The following is a 25,248-nucleotide window of genomic DNA, read 5'->3' as shown; positions in this document are numbered from 1 at the left end:
CAAAAACGGGGTTCCACCTCGTGATCAGTATTACTATCAAGTACACAGTGTAGTTGTTGTTATGTCTGGTGTTACTGTTGGTCGAGGAACTCTCTGACTATCCTACAGGTGTTCAAGATTGCGACTTTCTGGAATTTCTTTTAGGTGTTCGCTGGGAGACCTATTGCTGTTAGGTTGTTAAGTAAGGCCTTTGGCACAATACCTGCGGTTCACATGATGATTGGCATGGTCGGTACTTGTTGCATATTCCTCATCTCTTTGATCTCCTGTCTTAGGTTCGTGCACTTCATGATTTTTTCCCCATGGATTTTCTGCAGGTTGCCAGTGTTGAGTACCGCTATGTCAATCAGATAGGTTGCCTTTTCCTTCTTATCCACAAGGGTTATATCCGGTCTGTTGTGCGGGATTGTCCTATCTGTTATTATGGCGTGGTCCCAATACAGCTTGTGGGTTGGGGTTTCTAGTATGGCGTGGGGGTTCGTACTTGTAGTACGACACACTTACTTCGACCGACTGGTATTTCCTTGCTAGCTTCTGATGTATTATCCTGGCTACATGGTTGTGTCTACGAGTGTAATCAGTCTGGATGATCACCTTGCATCCCGCTGTGATGTGTTGGATTGTTTCTGAGGCCAGGTGGCACCGTAGATATATGTTATCGAACACTTCGTGCTCCTTGGCGATGTATTTTCTATAGTTCCTGGTGTTGATTATCTGGTCTTGGATGGCGAGCATGAATCCTTCAGTCTTGGGGCAGAGCGTCCCGCTCGTGAGCCATGCATGGAAGGAATTTCATCTATGTGATCTTGATGGAGATCATTGTAGTGTGTGTGTGTGTGTGTGTGTGTGTGTGTGTGTGTGTGTGTGTGTGTGTGTGTGTGTGTGTGTGTGTGTGTGTGTGTGTGTGTGTGTGTGTGTGTGTGTGCCATGGAGTGTCTTCTCTGCCCATACTAACTTCGTTTGTACGTCCTGGATGGGTGGGGGGGGGGATCTCCGCTATTATTATTATTATTTTAATTAGCCATGTGGTGCAAGGAAGCCCGTGACTTATGCTGAACCAGACAAAAAAATTTCCAAGTTACCCTGAGAGAAAGAGAAGAATTATGATATCCAGCTTAGGACCCTGGGTGTGCCAAGCCCCTACTCACCAGATGGTGAGCCCCTGAAAGTTAGATTACCGAAATTTTCTTAAGAAGAACACTCGTGGGTAGCACAGTTGTTATTAGCATCGCTCCCCACACTGGGTGAAAAAGCCCTGAATTCGAATTCCTTCAACAACACTTGTAATTCTTATTGGCGTTTTGAAGCGTTCTCAAAATGTGCTTTTTTCCGTGTTTGATTGGCACTGAAATTTTAATATTTCAATTATATAAATTAATAATTGCAATTTATGTGTGTCTGTAGATTAAATTATTATGAAATATCCTGTAGACGTCATAAAAAGCTACACATTTCGATAATTTAATAATTATAAAATACGGTCAATGCTATTCTTGTTGTAGTAGGATCTTAGGATCATTAGCGACTAAGCCCATATTGCTTTGTGTATACTGTCTGTAAACTGCTTGTGTTCTGAGGTCGGCTTTCTGTTTGCTTAACAAGAAACCACAGTTTCCGGGGGGAAATTCATGCTAACCTCACTTCTAATCAACTGACCTAGTCACGTTGAACAAAAGGACAGTAAAAATTTCTCACGTCATGGACGGAACTCGAACTGAAGTCTTTTTCACTCCGTGTCTGGGTGGGGTGGTGGGATCATACTAAATATGCTACCCACGAGGCAAAAGGGTAAAGCACCAGAAAGTTAAGCATGTTATTAAGAAGCAAAACTAATTCTGTTGAATGGTTATTAGTCTGCGCGGGTAGGAACAATGGTATCGTCACCGTCCTCCCCACACCGGGTGAAAGAAGTCAGGGTTCGAATCCCGTCGATGACGCGAGGAACTTTAATGAGCTTTTTTCACTACGTGGCTGAGTTAGTCGGTCTCAGGCTTAGATAGCAAGGTTTCCCCTCCCTCCAGAAACTGGGGCTTTTTCGTCCAGCAAAACAGGCAAATCGACATGCAATTTACAGACACATTATATAAATGGGTATATGTAAGAAATTACGGGTGACCCTAATACAATAATTTGAATTGAACGTTATTACATTGCCCAGTAAAAACATTATGAATATCTGCTTAAAAAATAAAATCAAAAATCTAATTATTAGGGTTAGCCGGAAAGTTATTTAATCTACCCATGTGTATTCTGTCTATAAATTGCTTCTGCTCTATGATCGACTTTAAGTGGTTCTTGCATGCATTTGACACTCATAATTCATCTGCACTTCTCAGGAGCAATGCCCTCCACAGTGTACTCACTGCCATAATGTTTTTACAGTAAAATATATTTTGCTTCTCTCCTCCTATTATCAGCAGGAAAGGCTAGAAACATTTCTATCTCCAATAAATTGCCCTCTTGGGTAACACAGTTGGTATAACGACCATCCTCCACGCATAGGATGGAAAAGATTCCCGTCTTTTCCATCCTATGCGTGGAAAAGACGCATTCGAATTGACGGGAGGAATTTTTATTTCCCTTTTTCGCAATGTGGTTGAGTTAGTAGGTCTCAGGCGATGGTAGCATGGATTTTTCTCCCAGAAAGTTTTTTGTCCAGCAAACAATAGCAAATCGACCACAGAACACGCACAATTAACAGACATTTTATGCAGCGTAATAGGGCCGAAATTACTGATGCTCCTAAAACCCAACAACAACCAACACTATTAACTCACAGAATTTTACAGGAACTTGTTACAATGAAGCAAATCTTAGGAAATTATTCAAACATATAGGAATTCTTCTCCTTCCTAAAGAAGATAAAGGTGTTCTCTCTCTCTCCTCTGAGAAGCATGTTCACATAAAAACTTGTAAACTTGCAACTTATATATTAATAACTTAAAAGCACAATATGGCACGGTAGCCCTTATGCTGAGCCCTCCAACATCATTATGAACAACTTGTTGGTGTTCCGTGGTTAAATAAGTTTGGGAAACTGCTATTGAGATTCGTATTTTTTCTCGAGTTGTTAATATAACGCTTTAACAGACACCAATAGAACTCATTACTGGACCTCACAATGGGTTTTGGTTGTTTACACTTATTATAACATATTTTATTTCTGATCGTAGGGTGACAGCGTAGTCGCGTACTTTAGACAGCTGTTACTGCGTTGTGTATTGTTGTCATGAGTCATTATTTTGTGCAATTTTGAGGGTTCAGGTGTTTTCATTTTTGTTTGATTTCGGAATTTCTTAACGACTTAGGAACAAAGAGTTTTAGATAGATAATTGTCTTATTAATGTACTTCTACAAAAATTGAACTGCGTCATTAAAGGTAATCGCGACAATGACAATCCTATTTAATATTTGACTGGCGCATCTCATATATTTCTAAGTTATAAATTATTTCATTCGGATTGTATGAATTGTACTTTTAACTTCTCACATGATTGTCTGAAATCTGGTTATTTAATGTTTCGGCGTACTGTTCATTTAGATTCTTTTTAAATTGCATTCCCCCCACCGTCTGTACGAATGAATACAACTTGAAGTTTTTTTTAATTTAAAAGTCCAAATATTACTTGCACTTTTTATGAAATAAAACGAGGAACACTTCACTGCGTGTAATTAACTTAAATTTATTAAATGTTTGAAAATTAAATCATAAATATATACACTTATTATAACAGTGTATATATTTATACACTGTTATAAATAAAAGGTAACTCCTTGTTTATTTCCAAAATAAATATATACATAATCATACATTACGATCCCATCTGCGACTGTAGTAAAAAATAAGATGAACGAATCTGTTAAGCTGAGACTTTGAAACCTGGCTGCTGTCCTTCGTTTCAGCTTTATGGGCACAGCCTCAATACTAGAGGAAATATTTCCTTTATTTTTTTAATCGTCTGTTCTGGAGGGTGGGGTTTGATTGGATGGTACTAAAACGGTACTGCAGGGAAAGGCTGATTTGGGTAGGTCATTTTTGCAGGTGGTGGGAGATCTCCAGATTCCTGGTGTGTATGATGATTTGCGAAGCTATCTAGATATTTCCTTCTCCTGGGATGGGGTTGATAGGTAGTGGTTGTGGCAGTGCTTACTTTGATGGATGAGTGTATGGGAAGCAATGTTGCAACAAAAAAGGCCATGGAGAGTGATAGTTTTCATTTATGGATTAGATTAGGTATTAGAATCGCAAGTTCACTGACCCAGCAACATTTGTAAATGTCTATTTCAAACCCCCAATCCCAGCATAGTGAAGTTGCTGACCCTGAGGACCACAGTAGTCTCAAGAAGTTTGTATCAGACGTGAAAACTACTAGAGAGCAAGTTACCTAAATAAAATCTTCCTGAAAATTATTTTCCACATTCCGACAAATTTCTGCAAAAACTTCTGAAGAAAGCTTGGCCTCATGTGGGGTGGGGGGGAAGCTGCAATAAGGGCAAAGATCTCCAGAGTTATCTGAAAGTCATCAAGTCCAAGTGATTGCCCAGGATTTCCTTGTTTTTTGTTACTGAGAAGTAACAAAAAATTGAAGCAGATTCCAAGAGCTCTTTTTCCATGCCTTTTCCTCAAGAAGTCTAGGATGCAGTGCACTGAATAAAAGTATACTGATTTTCCAACAAATGACAAAAAAAAAAAAAAATTATATAAGGGATTTCATGACTGCAGTAATGTTTTCAGTGATGCAGTTGGAGCAGGTATTGTCTAAAGTCATTGATATGCCTAAAACGGGTAAAATAATGGAGTCACTGGTTAAAGATGCATTGCAGGATCATCTAAACAAGACTGCAGCAATAATTCAAACACAGCATGGGTTTGTTAAGGGAAAGTCTTGTCTGACAAATTTGATTGGATATTACGATATGGTTACAAAGGAACTGGATGCAAAAAATAATTTTGATATCATATATTTGGATTTCAGGAAAGCTTTTGACACTGTTGCTCATGGAAGACTATTGTACAAATTGGAGCAGAATGATATTAAGGGTAAGTTGCTACAATGGATAAAAGGATGGTTGAGTGGGAGAAGACAGAGGGTGGTAATTAATGGTTGCTGCTCTTCGTGAACTAATGTTATTAGTGGAGTCCCACAGGGTTTGATGTTGGGTCCTCTGTTGTTTTGTTTATTTATCAATGATATTGATGAAGGTATATCAGGCTTAGTGTCGAAGTTTGCAGCTGATACAAAGGTTGGCAGGGTTGTTAATGACAGCAATGGCAGTGTGTTACTGCAACAGGATCTAGATAATTTGGGCAGATGGGCTAAGAAGTGGCAACTGAAGTTTAACCTTGACAAATGCAAAGTACTGCATATGGGTAGAAGTAATTCGAGAGAAACGTACCAACTGTGTGGTACTACACTTAAGGTGGTAGAAAATGAAAAAGACCTGGGAGTAATTTTGCAGTCAGATATGAAGTTTTCTGAGCAATGCAGACAGGCTGCCAGGGCAGGTCATGAGGTTTTGTCAATGATATATAGGAATTTTGCTAGCATGGAAAAGGAGGTGATTGTCCCTCTGTATAAGGCAATGGTAGGCCATGCCTTGAGTACTGCATACAGGTCTGGAGGCATCATTTTAGGAAGGATGTAGATTTGCTTGATTATGTACAGAGAAGGGCAGCAAGATTGGTGAGGGGAATGAAGGGATCCTCTTACCAAGAGAGGCTTAAGTTCTGCAAATTGCAGTGGCTGGAGACTAGGCACCTGCGCAGTGATCTGATTGAGGTGTATAAGGCCTTGAATGGGTTGAGCACGCTGAATTCTGATGGGATCCTTCCACTTGTTCAGATTACGAACCTGTGGGAGCATAAATTCAAATTAAGAAAAGACAGATGTAGAATAGATGTGCGGAAATTTGCCTTTAGCCAGTGGGTGGTTAATTGCTGGAACAAACTTCCATCTGTCGTTGTGGAAGTTGATAGGTTAAATAAATTTAAGGAGGAACTGGACAGGCATTTGGAGGGAATGGTGTGGGTTTTTTTTTTTTTTTTGGTTGATGCTGCATAAGCTCATACACTTGCTTTCTTGCATCACATGCTGCTACTACTACTACCCAACAACTTTCCATTTGACTCAACATTTTGCTCCTATTGCCATTTCTGACTTGTAAATTCAGCAAGATTTGGGGGGGGGGGGTATTTTTTTCATTAAGTGCAATCTATCGTTTACTGAAATGTTATTGAGTTGCGTCGTTAAGCTATGTTTTTCATATTTTATCTCTACTAATCTCCCGGACAAAAATTGTGAAAAGTGTTAAACTTCGAAGCTGGTGATTAATGTAGTTTATTAGAATGGGCTTTGGCACATTAATGTTTTACAATTTTGGCATAAGCATAGTTATTTTAAGATAGATATTTTTTGAGTACCCTCTTTTTTTTTATTTGTTTAAAATTCAAATGGATTTTCTGAACATACTTATTTAAGAGTTGAGAGGTACTCTCTGGCTATAAAGTGGATTTCTTGAACAAGTTCGTTAAAATAAGTTTCATCATGTAGAGGAAATGAGGCTTTTTTTCTCCATTCCTTGGAAGGGATTGTGTAATTTTGGTTATTCATATCACATCTAATATAGTCTTCTCGACATTCTCCTGATGCGTTAATCTTACACAGAAGTAAAGTGATGATTTAGTATGGCTACTTTTATTACTTTTTCTCTATTTTTCTATCAGGATTACTTTTGTTACCGTTATGAATTGCCAGAGTACTAATTAAAATTTTAAATGGGAGACAGGACTAATAATCAGATTTGACCACCGTATAATCTAGCTATCCTACCTAACAATAATACAAAATAGCACTGAAATACAGTCCAGTATAATCATGACAAAACAGTAAAATGTATATCGAAAAAACATTTCCATAAATATTTCGGAGAAGTAATGACAAGGCCTTTGTGCACAGTAGTTACTTAAATTAACCTCCCTATAATAAGACATTGATTTGTTAAGAATAAGTTCCATGACTTTAGTGTTGAGTTGTGCTGCAGTGTATGAGAATCCTTCAATTTAATTCTTTTGGAGGCAATAACTTTTCTTCAGGCACTTCAGTTCATCCATCAAAATGTGAAATATTTTTTACCTAATTTTCTCACACTGTGCCTATCACACACATAAAGGCATCATCTGTGGCATTATGTTTGGCAGCAGCAAACTCTATATATGTACCACACAAAGCAAAAGCACCTTGCTTTGATCCATGTGTTTTGCTGCTCTAGCCTGAGGCATAATTTTAGTTAAAAAGTTATGAGAGTACAATACCTCACTACTACCATGTAACTTTTATCCAAATAAATGTAATTTACTATAAAGTAAATCTTATTCAGAATTGTGAATATGGAGGTAGTTCTACAGCATCAGGAATTTTGTGCTGAATCTTCAGTCTAAAATTGTATTTGAGAGACCTTTCTTCTGTTTCCAGATTCAGTAAATTTTGCAAATTTCAGTTTCAATTTTTTTTTTTTTTTTTTTTTTATACAGTGAAGATCAGTATTTAATTCTGAAACAAGGAAAATTTTTATCTTAGATTGTTTTGATATGATGTGCAGTGACTATTATTATTTAGTCAGTAAGTCTGTTGAAATCACGTACCTTTAAGTTAGGCTCGTCAATAGGCTATTGTAAGATACATACTGATAACATTTGCAGTGCTGTAATTCACTCTAATTCTGTAATACATAAAAGAATGAAAATTTAATTTTTTCCTTTTTTCTGAATACACTTAATTTTTGAAAATTTCACTAAGGGGTGGTCTGTGGGGCAGGCAACCCCCCAAACAGGGGCTCACATCTGGTGAGCCGACCGGGCTAGCCGAGTGGGTAAAGTACCTGCCCGGCAACCCAAAGGTCGCGGGTTCGATTCCCGCCTCGGGCTTGGATCAAAGTACTGCAAAAACTTTGGGAGGTGCAATATGGCCACAGAAGCCGATGCGCCAACAACTACCAAATCAAAAAAAAAAAAAAAAAAAAAAAAACATCTGGTGAGTATGTGCTTGGCACACCCAGGGTCCTGAGCTGGATATCATCATTCTTCCCTTTCTTGGTGATTCCCTTCTCTCTCTTTCTCAGGGTGATTCAGAAATTTTTTTTTTTGGCTGGTGCAACATAAGCCTCAGGCTTCCTTGTACCATATGGCTAATAATAATAATAATAATAATAATAACAGTTTATCTTATTTGACATTATAGTGAATGTGATGTGTAACTTCCTTTGGAAATAAGTTTTCTGACTTGCAGAAATGATTTTGGCTAACTAGTTTCCTCTTAAGCTATAAGGATAACGTCATTCAGAGAACTGGAAATGTTAAGCAATAGACTTTGGTTTCAAGGACAACTGACTGGATAGCTACAGCATTCTGAATCTCATGCTAGAGAGCTCTTGTATAGAGTCATAGATAGCTGGTTATCTGTTAAAATTTCATATTATCAGTAAATCATACTTTATCAAAGTAATATGATAAATATGTGACAACATTTTGTTTTTTTACCTATTTTTTTTACATTACTCAGCTAGTTTAAGCATAAATAGTACATTTGCAACATATTCTAAACAGTCATTTTGTTTACATTTTGTGCAATGGAGTGGTTAAAGGCATTGAAAAGACAACTCCACTTGTGGTTTCAGAATTATTGTAAGTTTTGTTTTTGTCATAGCATATATAAAATTGAAGGAAATTAAAGGTATTTTAGATTGCTGGTAATGCTAGTTGTGTATAAGGAAGTTTTTTTTTTTTTTTATTAGTTGTAGTTACTTGATTATATTCTCTATGTGTAAAACTTGTAGGATCAGCTCAAAAGAAAATTCTTTGACATACCTTTAATAATAGTGTCTAGCAAACCTTACAGCATAAAAAATAAATTTAATATAGACCTAGAGACTGTGTATAATGGCAACTCTTTAATTTACTAATTTAGATGGAATTTGTGATGTTGGCACTTACATTAGTAGAATAGAAAAATATTAATCATAAGAATCTATTCATCTGTTTTTTCCATTCCTACGATTTAGTGCATGATACTTGGTTTCTGATGTTTTCCCATCAGTAATGTGAAATACTTATCCAGATTGGGGAATCTCATTATTCATTACATTATTCTCTCATTATTCATTACAGGTGTTCATTATTCATTGTAAAGGCATTTCAGCAAGAAGGTTGGTTAGTTGAGGAACATATATTTGAAAATTAAATTTTTAAATAATTTTCAGTTTCCAGACTAGTGAGAGCAGTTAACATTAATTAATATATATATATATATATATATATATATATTCAGAAGCAGATTCCATCTATAATAGCATACTGCTAGAATGACCTAGGAATGACGTTTATGATTCCTTGGGGGAAGGAGAAGCTTTTCTTTACTTGCATTATGCTTACAAGTTGTGTTTTATATATATAAATAAATAAATCTGCATCCATTTGAATCCACTGCAGGATGGAGGCTTCCTCAGTAAGTCATGTTGAGGGAAATGGACCATAATCTGCCATGCTGGCCCAGTGTGTGTTGATCTGCCAATTTATATATACAGTATATAAAAATAAATAAAGAAAAAAATAAAAACCATTTGTGGTTTCAGAATTATTATAAGTTTTCGTTTTGTCATATAGCATATATAAAATTGAAGGCAACTGAAGATGTTTAGATTGCTGGTTATGCTAGTTGTGTATATATAATTGGAAGTTATGTTTATAACTTCAATTTATATGATTTAGTGCATAATACTTGTTTTCTGATATATACTTTCCTATCAGAAATGCAGAACATTATGCAGATTTTGGAATCTTATTCATTGCAAGTGTTCATTATCCACAGTGAAGCCAATTGCCACATAATGTCAATCTGTTTAGTAATTTCATCAAGAAAGTCGTGAAGTTAGGGAACATATATTTGAAAATTGTAATTTGAAACTGAGTATTACATTCAATTATATAATATTCAGTTTCTGCACTAGCGAGAGTAGTTAACATTTTTGTTCAGTTGATTCCATGTATTTTTAAAGCATATTTCTAGAAATATGCTAGGAATGACGTATGTTTTTCACACACACACACACACACACACACACACTCTACAGTATTTATTGAACAGTATACCAAGAGAACCAAAGGCCATATGAAATTTAATAAGAATAGAGGTAGTGAGTAAAAGTATACCTTTTGTGCCATAAGGCCAAATAATTAAGTAAAAAAGTAATAAAAATGAAATACAATAAAGATAAAAATAAAATGAAGAAGTAAATTACTGATATAAGCATACATTGAATGGTATGTTGATGAGGGCTAGCACCACTCAATACATCCTCTCAATAATTGGCTAGAGCTATCTGTTTCTGTTTGCTAGTTTGTCTAGGTCCAAATGCTCTAAAATTATAGCAGTAATCTATGTTAAATTTTCTGTAATGTATTACATCTGGAATTTCACAATTTCTTCAAAATTACTTCAGGCATCACCTACTGTATTACAAGGAATCCTGCTAAAGGGTTGGGCAGTTATGCTCCCGGTAAATCCGAAGTATTTCTATAATATGCCTTTTCTTTGCCTTTTGCTTTCTGCTTGCTAACTCTAAATTTTATACCTCAAAATCTATTAGAGTAATTCGAGGGAAATTGAGGTGCTATTGCTATCCTTATTCTTTCTCCTTTTTGCCTTTCCTTTTCACTATTTATTTTTCACTAGTAAAAAAAACCCATATGTAATTTATAGTTGGCACTCACTCACTTTTCTTTATTTTTGATTCATCCTTTCTTTATTTTTGATTCACTGCTATCTGTTGGACTAGCTGCTATTCTGCCAGATTGCTGCTATAATTTTAGAGCATTTGGACCTAGACATACTGACAAATGGCAAACAGAAACAGCTCTAGCCAATTATTGATAGGATGTATTGAGTGGTGCTAGCCCTCGTCAACGTAACACTCAATGTATCCTTATATCAGTAAGTTGCTTCGTCATTTTATTTGTATCTTTATTGTATTTCATTTTTATTATTTTATTGCATTTTATTTTATTTTATTATTAATTATATGTTTAATTATAGGGTATAAAACTGAAGACTTAAGTATTTGGCCTTATGGCACAAAAGGTATACTTTTACTCTGAATACCTATATTTTATATTATTATTAAATTTCATATGGACTTTTGGTTCTCTTGGTATACTGTTCAATATAAATATATACTGTAGTATATATTTTACAGACTGATGTAACGTTTAATCAACTATTTGATGGCATTAATCTGATCAGATCCTTTTCTAATTTTATATTTTTTCCTACCTGTCTATTGTTTATTTTTAACATTCTACATTTGTTATCACTTAGTTCAGAAATGTTTAAATATATATATATATATATGGTTATGTGTAAAATCCACTGAGGAAAGTAGTGATGAAACAACCGTGTAGAGATACAGATTTTGAATATATAGTTTATTATTTTTGATGTGAAAGTGCAGTTTATTCATAGTGCTTTCTTGAGGTATGCTTGTCACACAGACATTGTTTCTACTGTTACCTTTGTAGTAGGTCTTTTTATGACTCTTCCTCTGACTAGGGATATACAACTCTATCTGTTCTTTTCCACATCAGAACTTTTACATCATTCCTTTCACATAATTTCACACACAAAGGTCTTTCAGGTCCAGTGCTAGAGGTGTGCAAATGAGGAACTTGCTACAGGTACCACCTAAAATAGATGCTACTAGACATGCTACTGCATATATGTGTGTTAAGATATGATATGAATTAGACCCCTTTACAAGGTTTTGTCTCAGGTGCTACAAATGCTAGCGCCAGCACTGAGGTCTTCTAAAAAATTTTGCTTTTTGTTGAAATCTGCATCAGTGGCTGTAGAAGTGAATGTTGAAAATTTTTACGAAAATTTTTTATGAAGAGGTAAGATATTTGAATGATACAAGCACTTCAAAGATGGGTTTGATATCTTTGAGGATAATGAAAGGTATAAGAGACCTTGCATGTCAAAAAGCAATGAACTATCTCGTGTTAGACGTATTATGTGATCCATTCCTCAGATAAGAATTGAATATGGCCTTTCAAGTTGTGAACATCATATGGTAGTTTTTTTTGGTAAGCCATCATATCTGAAATTTTAAACAAGATTATTTAGCTTTTTTTTTTTATAAGTTTTTAACAGCAGATTAGATGGAAACAAGAGTTGAACTTTTTGAAATAACTGGTTGAATTTGTGATTGCGATCCAGTATTTCAAAGAACAATAGCGAGAGGAAGTGAAACATGGTGCTATCTTTACAACCTGAAGATAAAATGTAAATCCTCTGAATTGAAGTCTCCTAGGAATAATGGTAAAGTTATGCTAGAATTATATTTTTAACTATAAAGGTTACTCCAGAATAATGGAATACTCTCATTCATTATGAATTTATAGCAGTAGGGCCTACTGTTAATAGGATATGTAATTATAAATCATTAAATGCTTGGGATGCAATCTGAAAGAAGACCTATCTGTGTTCAAGTCAACATTTACAGCTTTTCCTTGCTGATTTTGTTGTTTTTTTCTGAAACTAAAGAACTCATTAAAGGAATGATGATTTTCTACTGAAGCAGAAATTATACAAGAACTTGTATCAAATGCAATTAAAGGAACTTTCAAAAAACAACTTTGAAGAAATATATTTTTTTTTCAGTTATGTATAACCAATGAGGAAAAAAAAAATTTAAGTGGCTGGATTATTTTGAAAAATTTGATTCATTCCTAAATTCATTCCTAGAACTTAGTCGATCCTACTTTGTATATGTAAACAACCACAACTGAAACACATTTTCTTTACTACAGTTATCATTTAGTGATTTTCTAAGAAGAGCTATTTCATGTATTATTAAATGTCAACTTGTGGTTAATTGATTTCAGTAGGCTGCAGGAGAAAAATGTGTAGGAAAATTTAATTTATCCATGATATTACATTTTGGTAGATATGAAATGTGATTTTATTTATTCTGGAGATGTAACAAAAAAAAAAAAAAAAAATTTCCTTTATGCACTGTTTTTTATTGGTTATGCACTGCTCTACTGAAATATAACTTAACAACCAACAAATTTGACACATCTAAAAGGTCATCCTCAAACAGAAATGGAATAAACATCACCAGAAACGTGTGCATACCTAGTTGAATTATTGTCGTACAGGATTACTACTAAAGGTGGAACTATATATCGTTAATTAACCATTCTGAGAAATTTAATTTCTGATGGTCCAGCAGATTTTCAGTGAGATTTGTGTATGATACTTGCTGTGCAGGCAGTCAAGCTAATATTGCTGGAGTGCTCTGTATACTATGCATAAACTCTGATGTCAATGTCATCTGAAGAGTTATATTCATATGCCCCTTCAGGCAGCAGGTTACTCCAGAATCATGAAATACTCACATCATACCATGAAAAAGTTCCTGCACAAGAACACCCCAGGGGCTCACATCTTGTGTGAGTATGGGCTTGGCACACCCAGGGTCCTGAGCTGAATATCATCATTCTTCTCTTTCTTGGTGATTCCTTTTTACTTCTCTCTCTCTCTCAGAGTAACTCGGGAATTTTTTTTTTGGTTGGTGCAGCATAAGCCTCAGGCTTCCTTGCACCATATGGCTAATAATAATCACCTGACTATGGTTATGTTAATGATGATGGAGCTTTATTTGCATCTCTTCATGCATCTGTTTTTGCTAAACAATATGAATTATGATTAACCTGATTACATTACTTTATTTTCTAACCATTGCTGCCATTTCCAACTACATTCGTTTGTTCTGCCTACATGACAGGCACACAGAATTGTCATATGGCGATTCTGTGTGCCTCTTGTGTGAGCAGAACAAACAGTAAAATCTATGTAACTAAAATTCCTCAAGTAGTAATTTTCATTAATTTTTATTAAATTTTTATAAAATAATATTTCCAAAATATTTTAGAGCGTTAACTATACATGTTTTATTAATAGCAGTTTAATTTTGTGGTCATTTATTGTAGATATTGTTCTATTTTCATACAGTCATTTTAATGCTACACCTTATTTTTAAATCCATATATTTAATTATATTTTTAAACTTTCAGTTGTATTTAAAAATTTTGTTATAATTCAATAGTCTAGTTGTAAGAATAAAGAAGAGCATGTAATAGTTACTAACTCTGCAAATCACAAATCTACTGTACCATGTATATATTGTTCCCATATTTAAGTGATCCCATAAACTCAACCCTTAGTATTAATGGCAGCAAATTATGCAAGGAAGCAAGCTTATATAGCATCAGCCAAAAAAATAACTACCCCATCTCATCTTCCATTACCTCTAATAATTTATCTAATTTTTCCTTAAATTTATTAAAACCACTCACTTCCACAGCACCAAGTTTGTTCTAACACTCAGTCATGCTCTGGTTGAGAGCATATTTTCTTACATCTATCTTACAGCCATCCTTTTTTTAAATTTAAAGTTATGTCCCCTCGTGTGTTGTCTGTGAAATAGTAAGGATCCCATCAGCAATTAGATGACTCAATCCGTGTAAAGCCTTAAACACTTCTATGGGTCACCTTACAGATGCCTAGTTTCCAAGAACTGTAGTGATTCAGTAAGAGTACCCTTTTGTGTATACTTGACTAATTTTGTTGCTCTTCTCTGCACCCATTCCAACAGATCTGCATTCTTATTAAAATGAGGCTTCTAAACCTGTATGAAGTACTCATACAGGTTTATTGCCTTAAACAATGGGATAATCATCTCCTTGTCTCTGCTGATGAAATCCCTGTATATCATTGACAGATGTATGTTTGTCATATCTCTTCAAGTAAAGATACCTAGGCATCATAATGTATTGTAAGATTTATTCAAAAAAAAAACAAACTAAAGTCGAGGCTAACGGGAAGGAATTTTGTTTATGCAAAGGTGATTACGTTGATTTTGTCCATTTTCATCTGACATTTTTAATGAATGATGCACATGCCAAATGAAAAATGTTCAGGGAAGTAATGATAGAAGTTACTGATCTTATTATACCAATTAAGAAATTGTTCAACATTTAGATGAGAGATGAACTGAGTTTAGTGGTAGAGAATTAAAAGTAGTTATAAATCGTTAGTGGACACAATTCTACAGTAAGTATAAATTAGTCTGCAACCAAGTTTCTTGGGGAGTAATGCATACTGAATCAGATTATGAGAAGTCTTTAGATAAGAGCATAAAGAAAATCAGTAAAGAAGTCTTTGCTTCTTTTAGTACCATTAGAATGATGGGAAGAAGCACATTGGTCCACTTTATATGAATGGCATAACTGTTGATGTACAAGTTACTAACAAACTGAATAAATGTTTATCTACATTAAAATGAAGTTTTAGAGATGGGGATGCCAGAATATATCAAATTCTGATTAGGAATTAAATGATTTTATGATAACTGAAAGGAAGTTAGAAGAGATATTTTTGCAGATAAAAGAGAACAGCGTACCTGGTGCTGATGGAATATATTCAGTTATATTAAAGAAAGCAACCCATTAGGTCTGATAATGAGAGGATCCTGGGATTCAGAAGGTCCCTAAAGATTAGTGATGTGTAAATACTCTATCTTTCCTATTCACAAGGGTGATTCAAAGGATCTATATTAACCTTAGATTCAGTGATGATAATGATGATGCAAATGATAAACTTCCACGCACACACTCCATTTTTTTTTAACCATTTTGCAGACGTCTCAGGATTTCATTGCTGCTATCAACCTGAAACTTAGTATTAATATTGGAAAATGGTGCAAGAAAGCAAGCTTACTACAGCATCAGACAAAAAATCCCATTTTACCTATCCATCCTTTTCAGTTGTTTGTTTAGTTTTTCCTTGAAATTATTCTAACTATCTACTTCCATAACAACTTCATGAACATTCATGATAATGCTGCAACTGTTGGAAACTTCCATACACTTTTTTTTTACAGCATTTTTCAGGTAATTCTTGGAGATTTCATTACTGCTGTCCACCTGAAAACAGTGCAGGGAAGTTTCCATAATTTACTTCACTGTCATTAGGTCTAATTAAGGTCTAATATGCCATTATCATGGTGATGTCTTGGGGAAATATTTTGTCTTCCACTTAAAATTATGAGTTTAACCCTCTATGGCTAATGTGCCTTTCTACAGACACTACTTTTTAAATTTTTCTGTTATTTTTTAAAATTTGAAGTTGAAATTAATCCCTCCATGTACCTTCAGTATTCTCTAAATTATTATACATATATTTTTTTTCATTTCAATATACTATAATTTACGAGAAATCTAATTTTTTATTCTTTGTTTAACAGACTCCAGGTGAGCAAAAGCATCTGTTTCTTATACTCAAATCCCATTTTCATGTGGCATCTGTGAGATGCCAGTGAGAGCTATCTAATCTTGCCATAGGGCTCTGGTTTCACCAACTAAATGCAAACAGCTGACAAAAACACAGCTGTTTGTATGGAGTTTGTCAGACACAAGTGAATGTCTTTTTCAATTTGGGATATATACAACATTGAAAATTCTAAGAAATACAATAAAAACATTCTTTGTTATTGGGTTCTCTTGTTTATTTTGGTTTGATATCTTGTGGTTGAGATTACCAAATTGTAATTAATAGAGCACCATTTTCAATTTGATAAAAAAAAGCTAAAATTTATTTTCTATAATTTAAACAGAAAAGGTGGGTCACAGATGTATATTTGTTCCATTTAGGTTATGAGTAGTGGAGGTTAACAGTTAGTATTAGGTTTTTCCTATTGCTCTTTATTTAATTGAAGAGTCACACAATCTTGTTTTACTTTAATTCTTTTCAGAACTGTAGTTTTATGGTAATCGAAGTAGCATGATTTTTGAAGAATTTTGTGATATTTCATGATGGGCATAGTCACGAAGGCACTTTTTTCTGTTTCTACTGGATAACAGTATAACAGTCCAAAAAAGACTTGTGGGTAATCATGCAGTCAGACAAGTTTTCTGAGTAGTATAGACAGGCTGCTAGGGCTGCTCATGGAGTTTTGTCAGTGATATTCTGGAAATTTTCTAAAGCAATAAAGAGATGATTATCCTGTTGTATAAAGCAGTGGTTAAGCCACATCTATAGTACTGCTTACAGGCCTTGAAGTCTCATTTTATGTAGATGTGTCAGAATGGGTGCAGAGAAGAGCATTGAGATTAGTGAAAGGAACAAGGGATTTAGTTCTTCAGATTGCAGCATCTGGAGACTAGGTGTGTTCTATGTGATCTGATTGAAGTTTTTAAGGCTTTGAATTGATTGAGAAAGGTCAATGCTGATGGCATTTTTGCTCAGACTACATACATGAGAGGACATAAATTCAAATTGAGGATGGATATGCAAAAGTTTGCCTTCAGCTAGAAGTTTTTTTTTTTTTTCTTATGCTGTATAGCTTGCATCCTTGCATCATTTTCTACTATTGATACTAACAAAAGGGATAGAAAAAAGGGTACTCTAACCAAGAAAGATTTCAGTTCTGCAAATTGCAGTATCTGTGCACTGAGAGGAGATCTTACTGGGATGTTTAAGTCTCTTTAATGGATTGATTAAGCTAAATGTTGATGACATTCTTACTCTTGCTCAGACAATATATATGAGGTGGTATAAATTTAAATCGAGGAAGGGTGGTTACAGGATAATGTGGAAATTCTCTTTCAGCCAGTAGGGTCTTGTGGTAGTGGGTAGTTTGAATAAATTTAAATTGGAGAAAAAACTAGACAAATTATTAGTGGATGGACAGGTTGTGTGGGAAGATTTTTTTTTTTTTTTTTTGACTGATACTATTTAAGCTTTCTTCTTTGCATCATTTTCCATTACTAATGCTAATAATACTTCAGCATGCAATTTTTACATCCTTTTAGTATTACTGAAAATACTTTTGCAAAACACACTATTAGCATAGCGACTGAAGGTCAGCTAAAGGATATCTTGCATGATTTTTTGGCAAGTTCCATTGGATGATTGGGTCCCCAAACTTATATTAAAGTCAGGATCATGTTAAATCATGCAAATAGGCTTTGGTGATGCTAGTATGATTGGTGATTAGATCTAGTCCATTTTTTATGTAAACCATAAATATGGAATATGTAAAATATTAGTATAAATCATTAAATATAATTTTGCAGTGAACTTCATCATACCTTAATTCTTAGTGCTGGCTTACTTGCCTAAATGGGTGATGGTGGCGTGATGACTAAGTAATACTAGGTACAGCATATTCTTGAGTAGCTGATGAGATTGTAGGCTTTGGTAATTGTTCAATTTTTTTTATATGCATACTTTTCAAGAGTTGGCTCTGCAGCAATTTTTTTTTTCTTGGCATAGATAACCCTCTAACAAGACAGGTCATCTTTGATGGCTCTGATGCATGTCAAACCTGGTGTGGCATCAGACTCTCAAAGACTCATTCCTTTGACAGTATCCTCAAATTCCTCCACCATTTCCTTTGTTGTAAAGTGCTTCAGTGGTTTCATTTCAGCATCATCATCTTGGCTCTTCTTCAGCTTTGTTAACTAAATTTTTCAGCTCTTCTCTATTTGAATCAAGGAGATTTTTAACACCCTCAGCATGACACTTAAGATTCAGTTGATGAGCATAAACAATGATTCTTTGAGGTTTCTTCCCTGACTTCATTTTTGAATCCTTGTAAAGCTTGACAAATTGAGGATGCAGTTTCTTCCAAACATATTTATTGACTTAGTCTCATCCTAAACTGCTGCAATGTTTTTTTATTGCATCATATATGTTGTAGCCCTTCCAGAAATCCTTCAGGGTCGTGCCATCTCTATCTTTAGATTGGATAGGATCCTTAAACAAGGGTCCTGCATAGATAGTCCGCCTTCAAGGTTACTATAACCCACTGATCCATTGGTTGTAGCACTGAACTTGTGTTTAGTGTCAGAAATATGACTTTGATGATAGGTTGCAATTCATCCAGATGTGGAGGATGACCACATGCTTTCAAAGGGTAAACATGATTTTGAAGGGAGATACCTTGGCCTGGCAGTAGTCTTTTACCTGACTAATGAAATGGTGTCCAAAATATGCTTTGAATATGACAACTGTTTAATCCAGGCCTTTAGTGTTTTCATATCTTGTTAATGTACTTCAGTGCTTCTTGGTTTTTCCTGTTGTGCACAAGCAGAGATTTTGATTTGCGATATTTCCTGCTGCCATTACCAGTAGGTCAGACTATCCTTAGCTATTTTAAAACCTGACCTTTTTTCTTTCTTTTTTTTTTTTTTCTTGCTTTGGTAATTTACATATGGTACAAATTTTTCCCAAAATACCAGTTTCATCAACATTGCTTCATCAAACATATTACCCTCGTTAATTATATTAGCCAGCACTTTGAAACAGGTGGAGAGATTACGGTTGGCTTATTAAATCTGAGTTATTCTGGATTTTTCAGTCTGTAAAACATACAAATCAGCTGTATATATTTGTGCAGACATAATATACAAAGGCACAATATGGTCTAATCACTTATTCAACTAGAACCAACAACACTTTTGAAAACTCCCCTGTTGTCACTGTATCAGCATTAGTAGCCTCACCACTAATTTTTGTGTTAAACAAATTTTCACCAATTAAATCAGCTGAATAACCCACTGCTAAATGATGTGTCATTGATTTTGATCCTTGATCCACATGGTCAACAACTTCTCCATCTTGAATAATGTGCAAGAATATTCTTTAGTAATGACAACTGTCTTCATACCTGCACAACTTTTTGTATAATCTTTAAGTTACTTGCTGGTGATCTTTCATGATGTTTGCTGTGGATATAGGAAAAACTCAACATGTACAAGAGAAGTTATGGATTGTGACTGTCCTTGTGCTTCTGTACCACATTATATCTCTCTTCAAGACTAATTACTGTATATTTCAGTTTGAAGTCAACCTCTGAAACATTAAACAATTGTCAAAAATTTTGAGTTGGACGTATGCTGGGTATAAAATCCAAAACTTCTTGAATAAAAGCAGGTGCTCAGAGCTAGAAAGATGAATTAATATCACTATATTTACTACTCATTAAATACATATTTTTATACAAGTATGCATTGTTGCTCATTGTAATATATCCAAGAATTTGTCTACGTCATCATATAAAAATGGTTCATGAATTTCATTGGAAATTGTTTTGGAGTTTACTTTTGAGTTTTCAAAAAGTGAACTTTTGAGACTCAATTTTTATTAATTAACACACTTTTTAAAAAATACCTCAATACTTTTTCAACACTTTTTACAAAAATACCTCAGTATTGAGGTATTTTTACAAACAACTCTATTTTCAATACAGTATTAAACAGGTAACTAATGCTTTTTTAGCACCATGTACACATGTATACCATCAGTAAGTGTGATGTTGAGTCATCATCTATGCATTTTGGTTTTGTGACTTACTGCTTTCTTTACAGTTTATTGTGCACTGTAATAATTTGTCATAATACAAACTTTGAAAAGAAAGAGCAGAAATAATTTAATTAAAAGTTGATATAGCTCTTAATTCAGATTTTACTGTAACATACTACTACATGGAATGAGAAAAATGACTGTAAAGAAAGGGATTAAATTATGATTAAGCCTGAATTTTAAAGGCAAAAATTGGAAGTTTGACTCATGCACAGTCAACTTATATGTTGTATCATACAGTTCACGTTGTTTTTCATAGCTATAGCACCATTATAATCCTATTTTGTCTCAACCATGGTTATAAAGGAAAATCTTCAAGATGAGACAAACGTGAATGAAATGCATTGCAACAGATGTCATGCATTTATGCTGGAGTAGAAACTTGCTTTTATGAGAAAAAAAATAGTAGTAGTAGTAGTGGCATGTGATGCAAGAAAGCAAGCTTATGCAGCATCAGCCAAAAAAAAAAAAAAAAAATCACACCATTCCCTCCAAATCCTGTCCAGTTCCTCCTTGAATTTATTCAACCTATCAACTTCCACAACGACAGATGGAAGTTTGTTCCAGCAATTAACCACCCGCTGGCTAAAGGCAAATTTCCACACATCTATTCTATACCTGTCCTTTCTTAATTTGAATTTATGCCCCCTTAGGTTCGTAATTTGAACAAGTGGAAGGATCCCATCAGAATTCAGCGTGCTCAACCAATTCAAGGCCTTATACACCTCGATCAGATCACTGCGCAGGTGCCTAGTCTCCAGCCACTGCAATTTGCAGAACTTAAACCTCTCTTAGTAAGAGAATCCCTTCATTCCCCTCACCAATCTTGTTGCCCTTCTCTGTACATGCTCAAGCAAATCTATATCCTTCCTAAAATGATGCCTCCAGACCTGTACGCAGTACTCAAGGCGTGGCCTAACCATTGCCTTATACAGAGGGACAATCACCTCCTTTTCCCTGCTAGCAAAATTCCTATATATCATTGACAAAACCCCATGACCTGCCCTGACAGCCTGTCTGCATTGCTCAGAAAACTTAATATCTGACTGCACAATTACTTCCAGGTCTTTTTCATTTTCTACCACCTTAAGTGAAGTACCACACAGTTTGTACGTTTCTATGGGGTTACTTCTACCCATATGCAGTACTTTGCATTTGTCAAGGTTAAACTTCAGTTGCCACTTCTTAGCCCATCTGCCCAAATTATTTAGATCCTGTTGCAGTAGCACACTGCCATTGCTGTCATTAACAGCCCTGCCAACCTTTGTATCATCTGCAAACTTCGACATTAAGCCTAATATACCTTCATCAATATCATTGATAAATATACAAAACAACAGTGGACCCAACACTGAACCCTGTGGGACTCCAATAATAACATTAGTCCACGAAGAGCAGCACCCATTGATTACCACCCTCTGTCTTCTCCCACTTAACCATCCTTTTATCCATTGTAGCAACTTACCCTTAATACCATTCTGCTCCAATTTGTACAGTAGTCTTCCATGCGCAACAGTGTCAAAAGCTTTCCTGAAATCCAAATATATGATATCAAAATTATTTTTTGCATCCAGTTCCTTTGTAACCACATCATAATATCTTATCAAATTTGTCAGACAAGACTTTCCCATAACAAACCCATGCTGTGTCTGAATTATTGCTGCAGTCTTGTTTAGATGATCCTGCAATGCATCTTTAAGCAGTGACTCCATTATTTTACCCAGAACAAGTTAAACTAACTGGTCTGTTTACTCATGTCACCCTTCGATCCCCCTTTGTGAATTGGGGATACATTTGCACATCTCCAGTCTGTGGGAACCTCCTGAGTCCAAGGATGCTCTCATAATTATGGCTAAGGGTTTGCTTAGTTGCTTTGCTGCCTCCTTTAATATAACTGGATAGATCCCATTCACCCCAGGTGCTTTTCTTATGTTTAACTTCAACAATTTCTCCTCCACTTTGCTCTCAGTTATTACAAAATAATTAAGTATCCTGCTACAATTTGATAACCTTCTGCCATTTTCAAACCTTAATAATTCCTCACGTATGAATGTAGATGCAAAATACTCATTCATTTTTTTGCTATCTGAGCAGGATCATCAACAATCGAACCATTGATGTCAAGTGGACCAATGAGATTCATCCCCTTCCTTTTAGAGTTTATATAAGTAAAGAAATCCTTGCTGTTTTTCTTAGCATCTTTTGCCAAGGATTTCTCGTAATCTGCCTTTGCCTGCCTAACCTCCTTTGTGACCTGATTACAGACTAGCTTATATCTGCAATAGACTTCTGAGTCACTTGATAATTTATATGCATCCCCTGCATTTTTCTTCTCTGTTAAGGGTCTCATTAGTTCATTTGATAACCATTTAGGCCTAAACCTTGAACAATATTTCTTAATAGGTATGAAACTTTTAGTAGCATCCATGATTAATTCCTTGAATGCTTCCCACTTAGAATTTACTGTTGGTAACATCGTCAGTTTATCCCACTGTACAGAATTTAAAAACTTTCTGAGACCACTGTACTTACCTTTATGGAAGCAAAAACCCTTTCTTTTACCCCTGATGGTAATTAAATCCACATCAGTACACTGTGATCACTGCCACCTAGTGGTTCCTTTATCTGCAAATTCTTAATACACGAATGATCACTGCTGATAACCAGATCAAGAGTATTACTCTCTCTGGTTGCCTCTCGAACATCCTGCTGCACAAAACAATCATCCAATAAATCCACAAAAGTCTGACTAGTGTGTGAGTGACCAACCCACAAGTTCCAGTCAATATCTGGGAAGTTAAAATCCCCCAATATAAGACATTCTGATTTACTAGCCCACTCTATTTCTCTGTACAATTGTTCATTGTACTCATTCGAGTCATTACTCGAATGAGTACAATGAACACAATGAGTACAAAAATAAGAGTAGGAGTATAACACACTCCTACTCTTATTTTTGCTTTCGCAGTGCTTATGTCACACCAAACTGACTCAACAGTGCACTGTTCATCTATATCAACTGGGTGCACTTCTTTTGATTTTATTTTTCTTAATTAACAGCATGACACCTCCTCCCTTTCTATCCTGTCTATCCTTTCTGTACACATTGTACTCCCCAAATTCCAGTTCTACATTCCTTATATCTGTGACTCCACGTCTCTGCTATCCCAACAGTATCCGCCTTTGATGTCTTGACCAACACTTCAAATTCATCAAATTTATTTACTATACTTCTAGCATTGGTATACATGCTCCTATTCCTAGTTACTCTAACACATCCCATATACCCACCTATTTCACCTAAGTTACCAAACCTAATCCCACTACAACAACAGCCACAACCTTTCTACATGCTTGTTATGTTCTTGCATTAAAATTTTATATTTAAGCATATATTTATTTTTTAAATTAATTTTCAGTCATACTTAAAGTTGGGAAATACATAGGTTAGGAATATAGGTTCAAAAAAAATAATTTTTTTTTCAGATATTCACCTGTACACAAGAAATATGGCATCATTTCTTGAAAATGTTCTTAAGATTCACCAAATCGAAAACTTCCTTTGTTGTTGGTGGTTGATACAACTGATGTAGTTTACTGCTTCTATTAGAATGAGCAGAAGCCTGAAAAACAAGATGCATGATATTTCAGAGACTGCTGGGAGCCATTGCGGAACAAGTAAACACATGGGTTGTGTTAGGGTAGCTAAGAATAGAAACAGGTGCAGGTATACTTGCATGTACACCAATGCTAGGAGTTTAGTAAATAAATTTGAGGTATTGCTCAAAACATCAAAGGCAGATATTGTTGGAATATCAGAGACGTGGTGTCACACAGATATAAGGGATGGAGAACTGCAATTTGGGGAGTACAACGTCTACAGGAAGGATAGGAAGGGGGGAGGGGTTATGCTATTAGTTAAGAAACACATAAAAACCAAGGAAGTGAAGCCAGTCGACATCGCTGGACAGTGCAGTGTTGAGTCAGTTTGGTGTGACATAAGCATTGGGAGATCAAAATTGAGAGTAGGAGTGTGCTATAGGCCTAATGACTCTGATGAGTATAATAAGAAACTGTACAGGGAAATAGAGTGGGCCAGTAAATCAGAGTCTTATAATGGGAAATTTTAATTTCCCAGATATTGACTGGAATTTGGGGGCTGGTCACTCACACACTAGCAGGGCTTTTGTGGATTTGTTGGATGATTGTTTTCTACATCAGCATGCTCGGGAGGCAACTAGAGGGAGTAATACTCTTGATTTGATTATCAGCAGTGATTCTTCATGCATTAAGAATCTGCAGATAAATGAACCACTAGGTGGCAGTGATCACAGTGTGCTGCAGTGGGATTTACTCAAAGAGGTAACTACCATTAGGGGTAAAGGGAAGGGTTATTGCTTCCGTAAAGGCGACTACGATGGACTGAGACAGTATTTAAATTCTATACAGTGGGACCAACTGATGATGTTACCAACAGCAAATTCAAAATGGGATGCATTCAAAGAACTTATCTTGGAAGCTACTAGGCTTTACATACCAACTAAGAAATATTGTTCAAGGTTTAGGCCAAAATGGATGTGAGATGAACTAATGAGGCATATGGCAGAGAAGAAAAATGCATGGGATACTTACAAATTAACACATGACACAGAAGCCTATGATAGATACAAGTTGATATGCAACCAAGTTACAAAGGAGGTTAGGCAGGCGAAGGCAGATTACGAAAAATCCTTGGCAAGGGATGCAAAGAAAAACAGCAAAGAGTTCT

General features: G+C 35.3%; 1 protein-coding gene across 2 annotated transcripts in view; it reads left to right on the top strand.

Moving 5' to 3' along the window:
- Positions 1-3,235: 3,235 nt before the first annotated feature.
- LOC150080752 (fatty acid hydroxylase domain-containing protein 2) overlaps positions 3,236-25,248 on the top strand; it is a 112,412-nt gene continuing 90,399 nt past the window's right edge. Inside the window, exon 1 of one of the 2 annotated variants that reach the window (XM_090380970.1) lies at positions 3,236-3,379. Coding sequence is in view for 1 of the 2 variants with exons in the window: in XM_090380969.1 (XP_090237095.1) it covers positions 8,626-8,680 (55 nt within the window). In the remaining variant the exon portion in view is untranslated. Of the gene's footprint in view, positions 3,380-8,539; positions 8,681-25,248 lie in introns of those variants that run through there. The other variant, XM_090380969.1, reaches the window with a different exon arrangement.

This window comes from Mastigoproctus giganteus, chromosome 9 (genome assembly GCF_048544385.1).
Source record: "Mastigoproctus giganteus isolate SK-2022 chromosome 9, ASM4854438v1, whole genome shotgun sequence".
Classification (NCBI taxonomy): Eukaryota; Metazoa; Arthropoda; class Arachnida; order Uropygi; family Thelyphonidae; genus Mastigoproctus; species Mastigoproctus giganteus.
The sequence above is the reverse complement of the archived record's forward strand: the minus strand, read 5'-3'. Positions and strand labels throughout refer to the sequence as shown.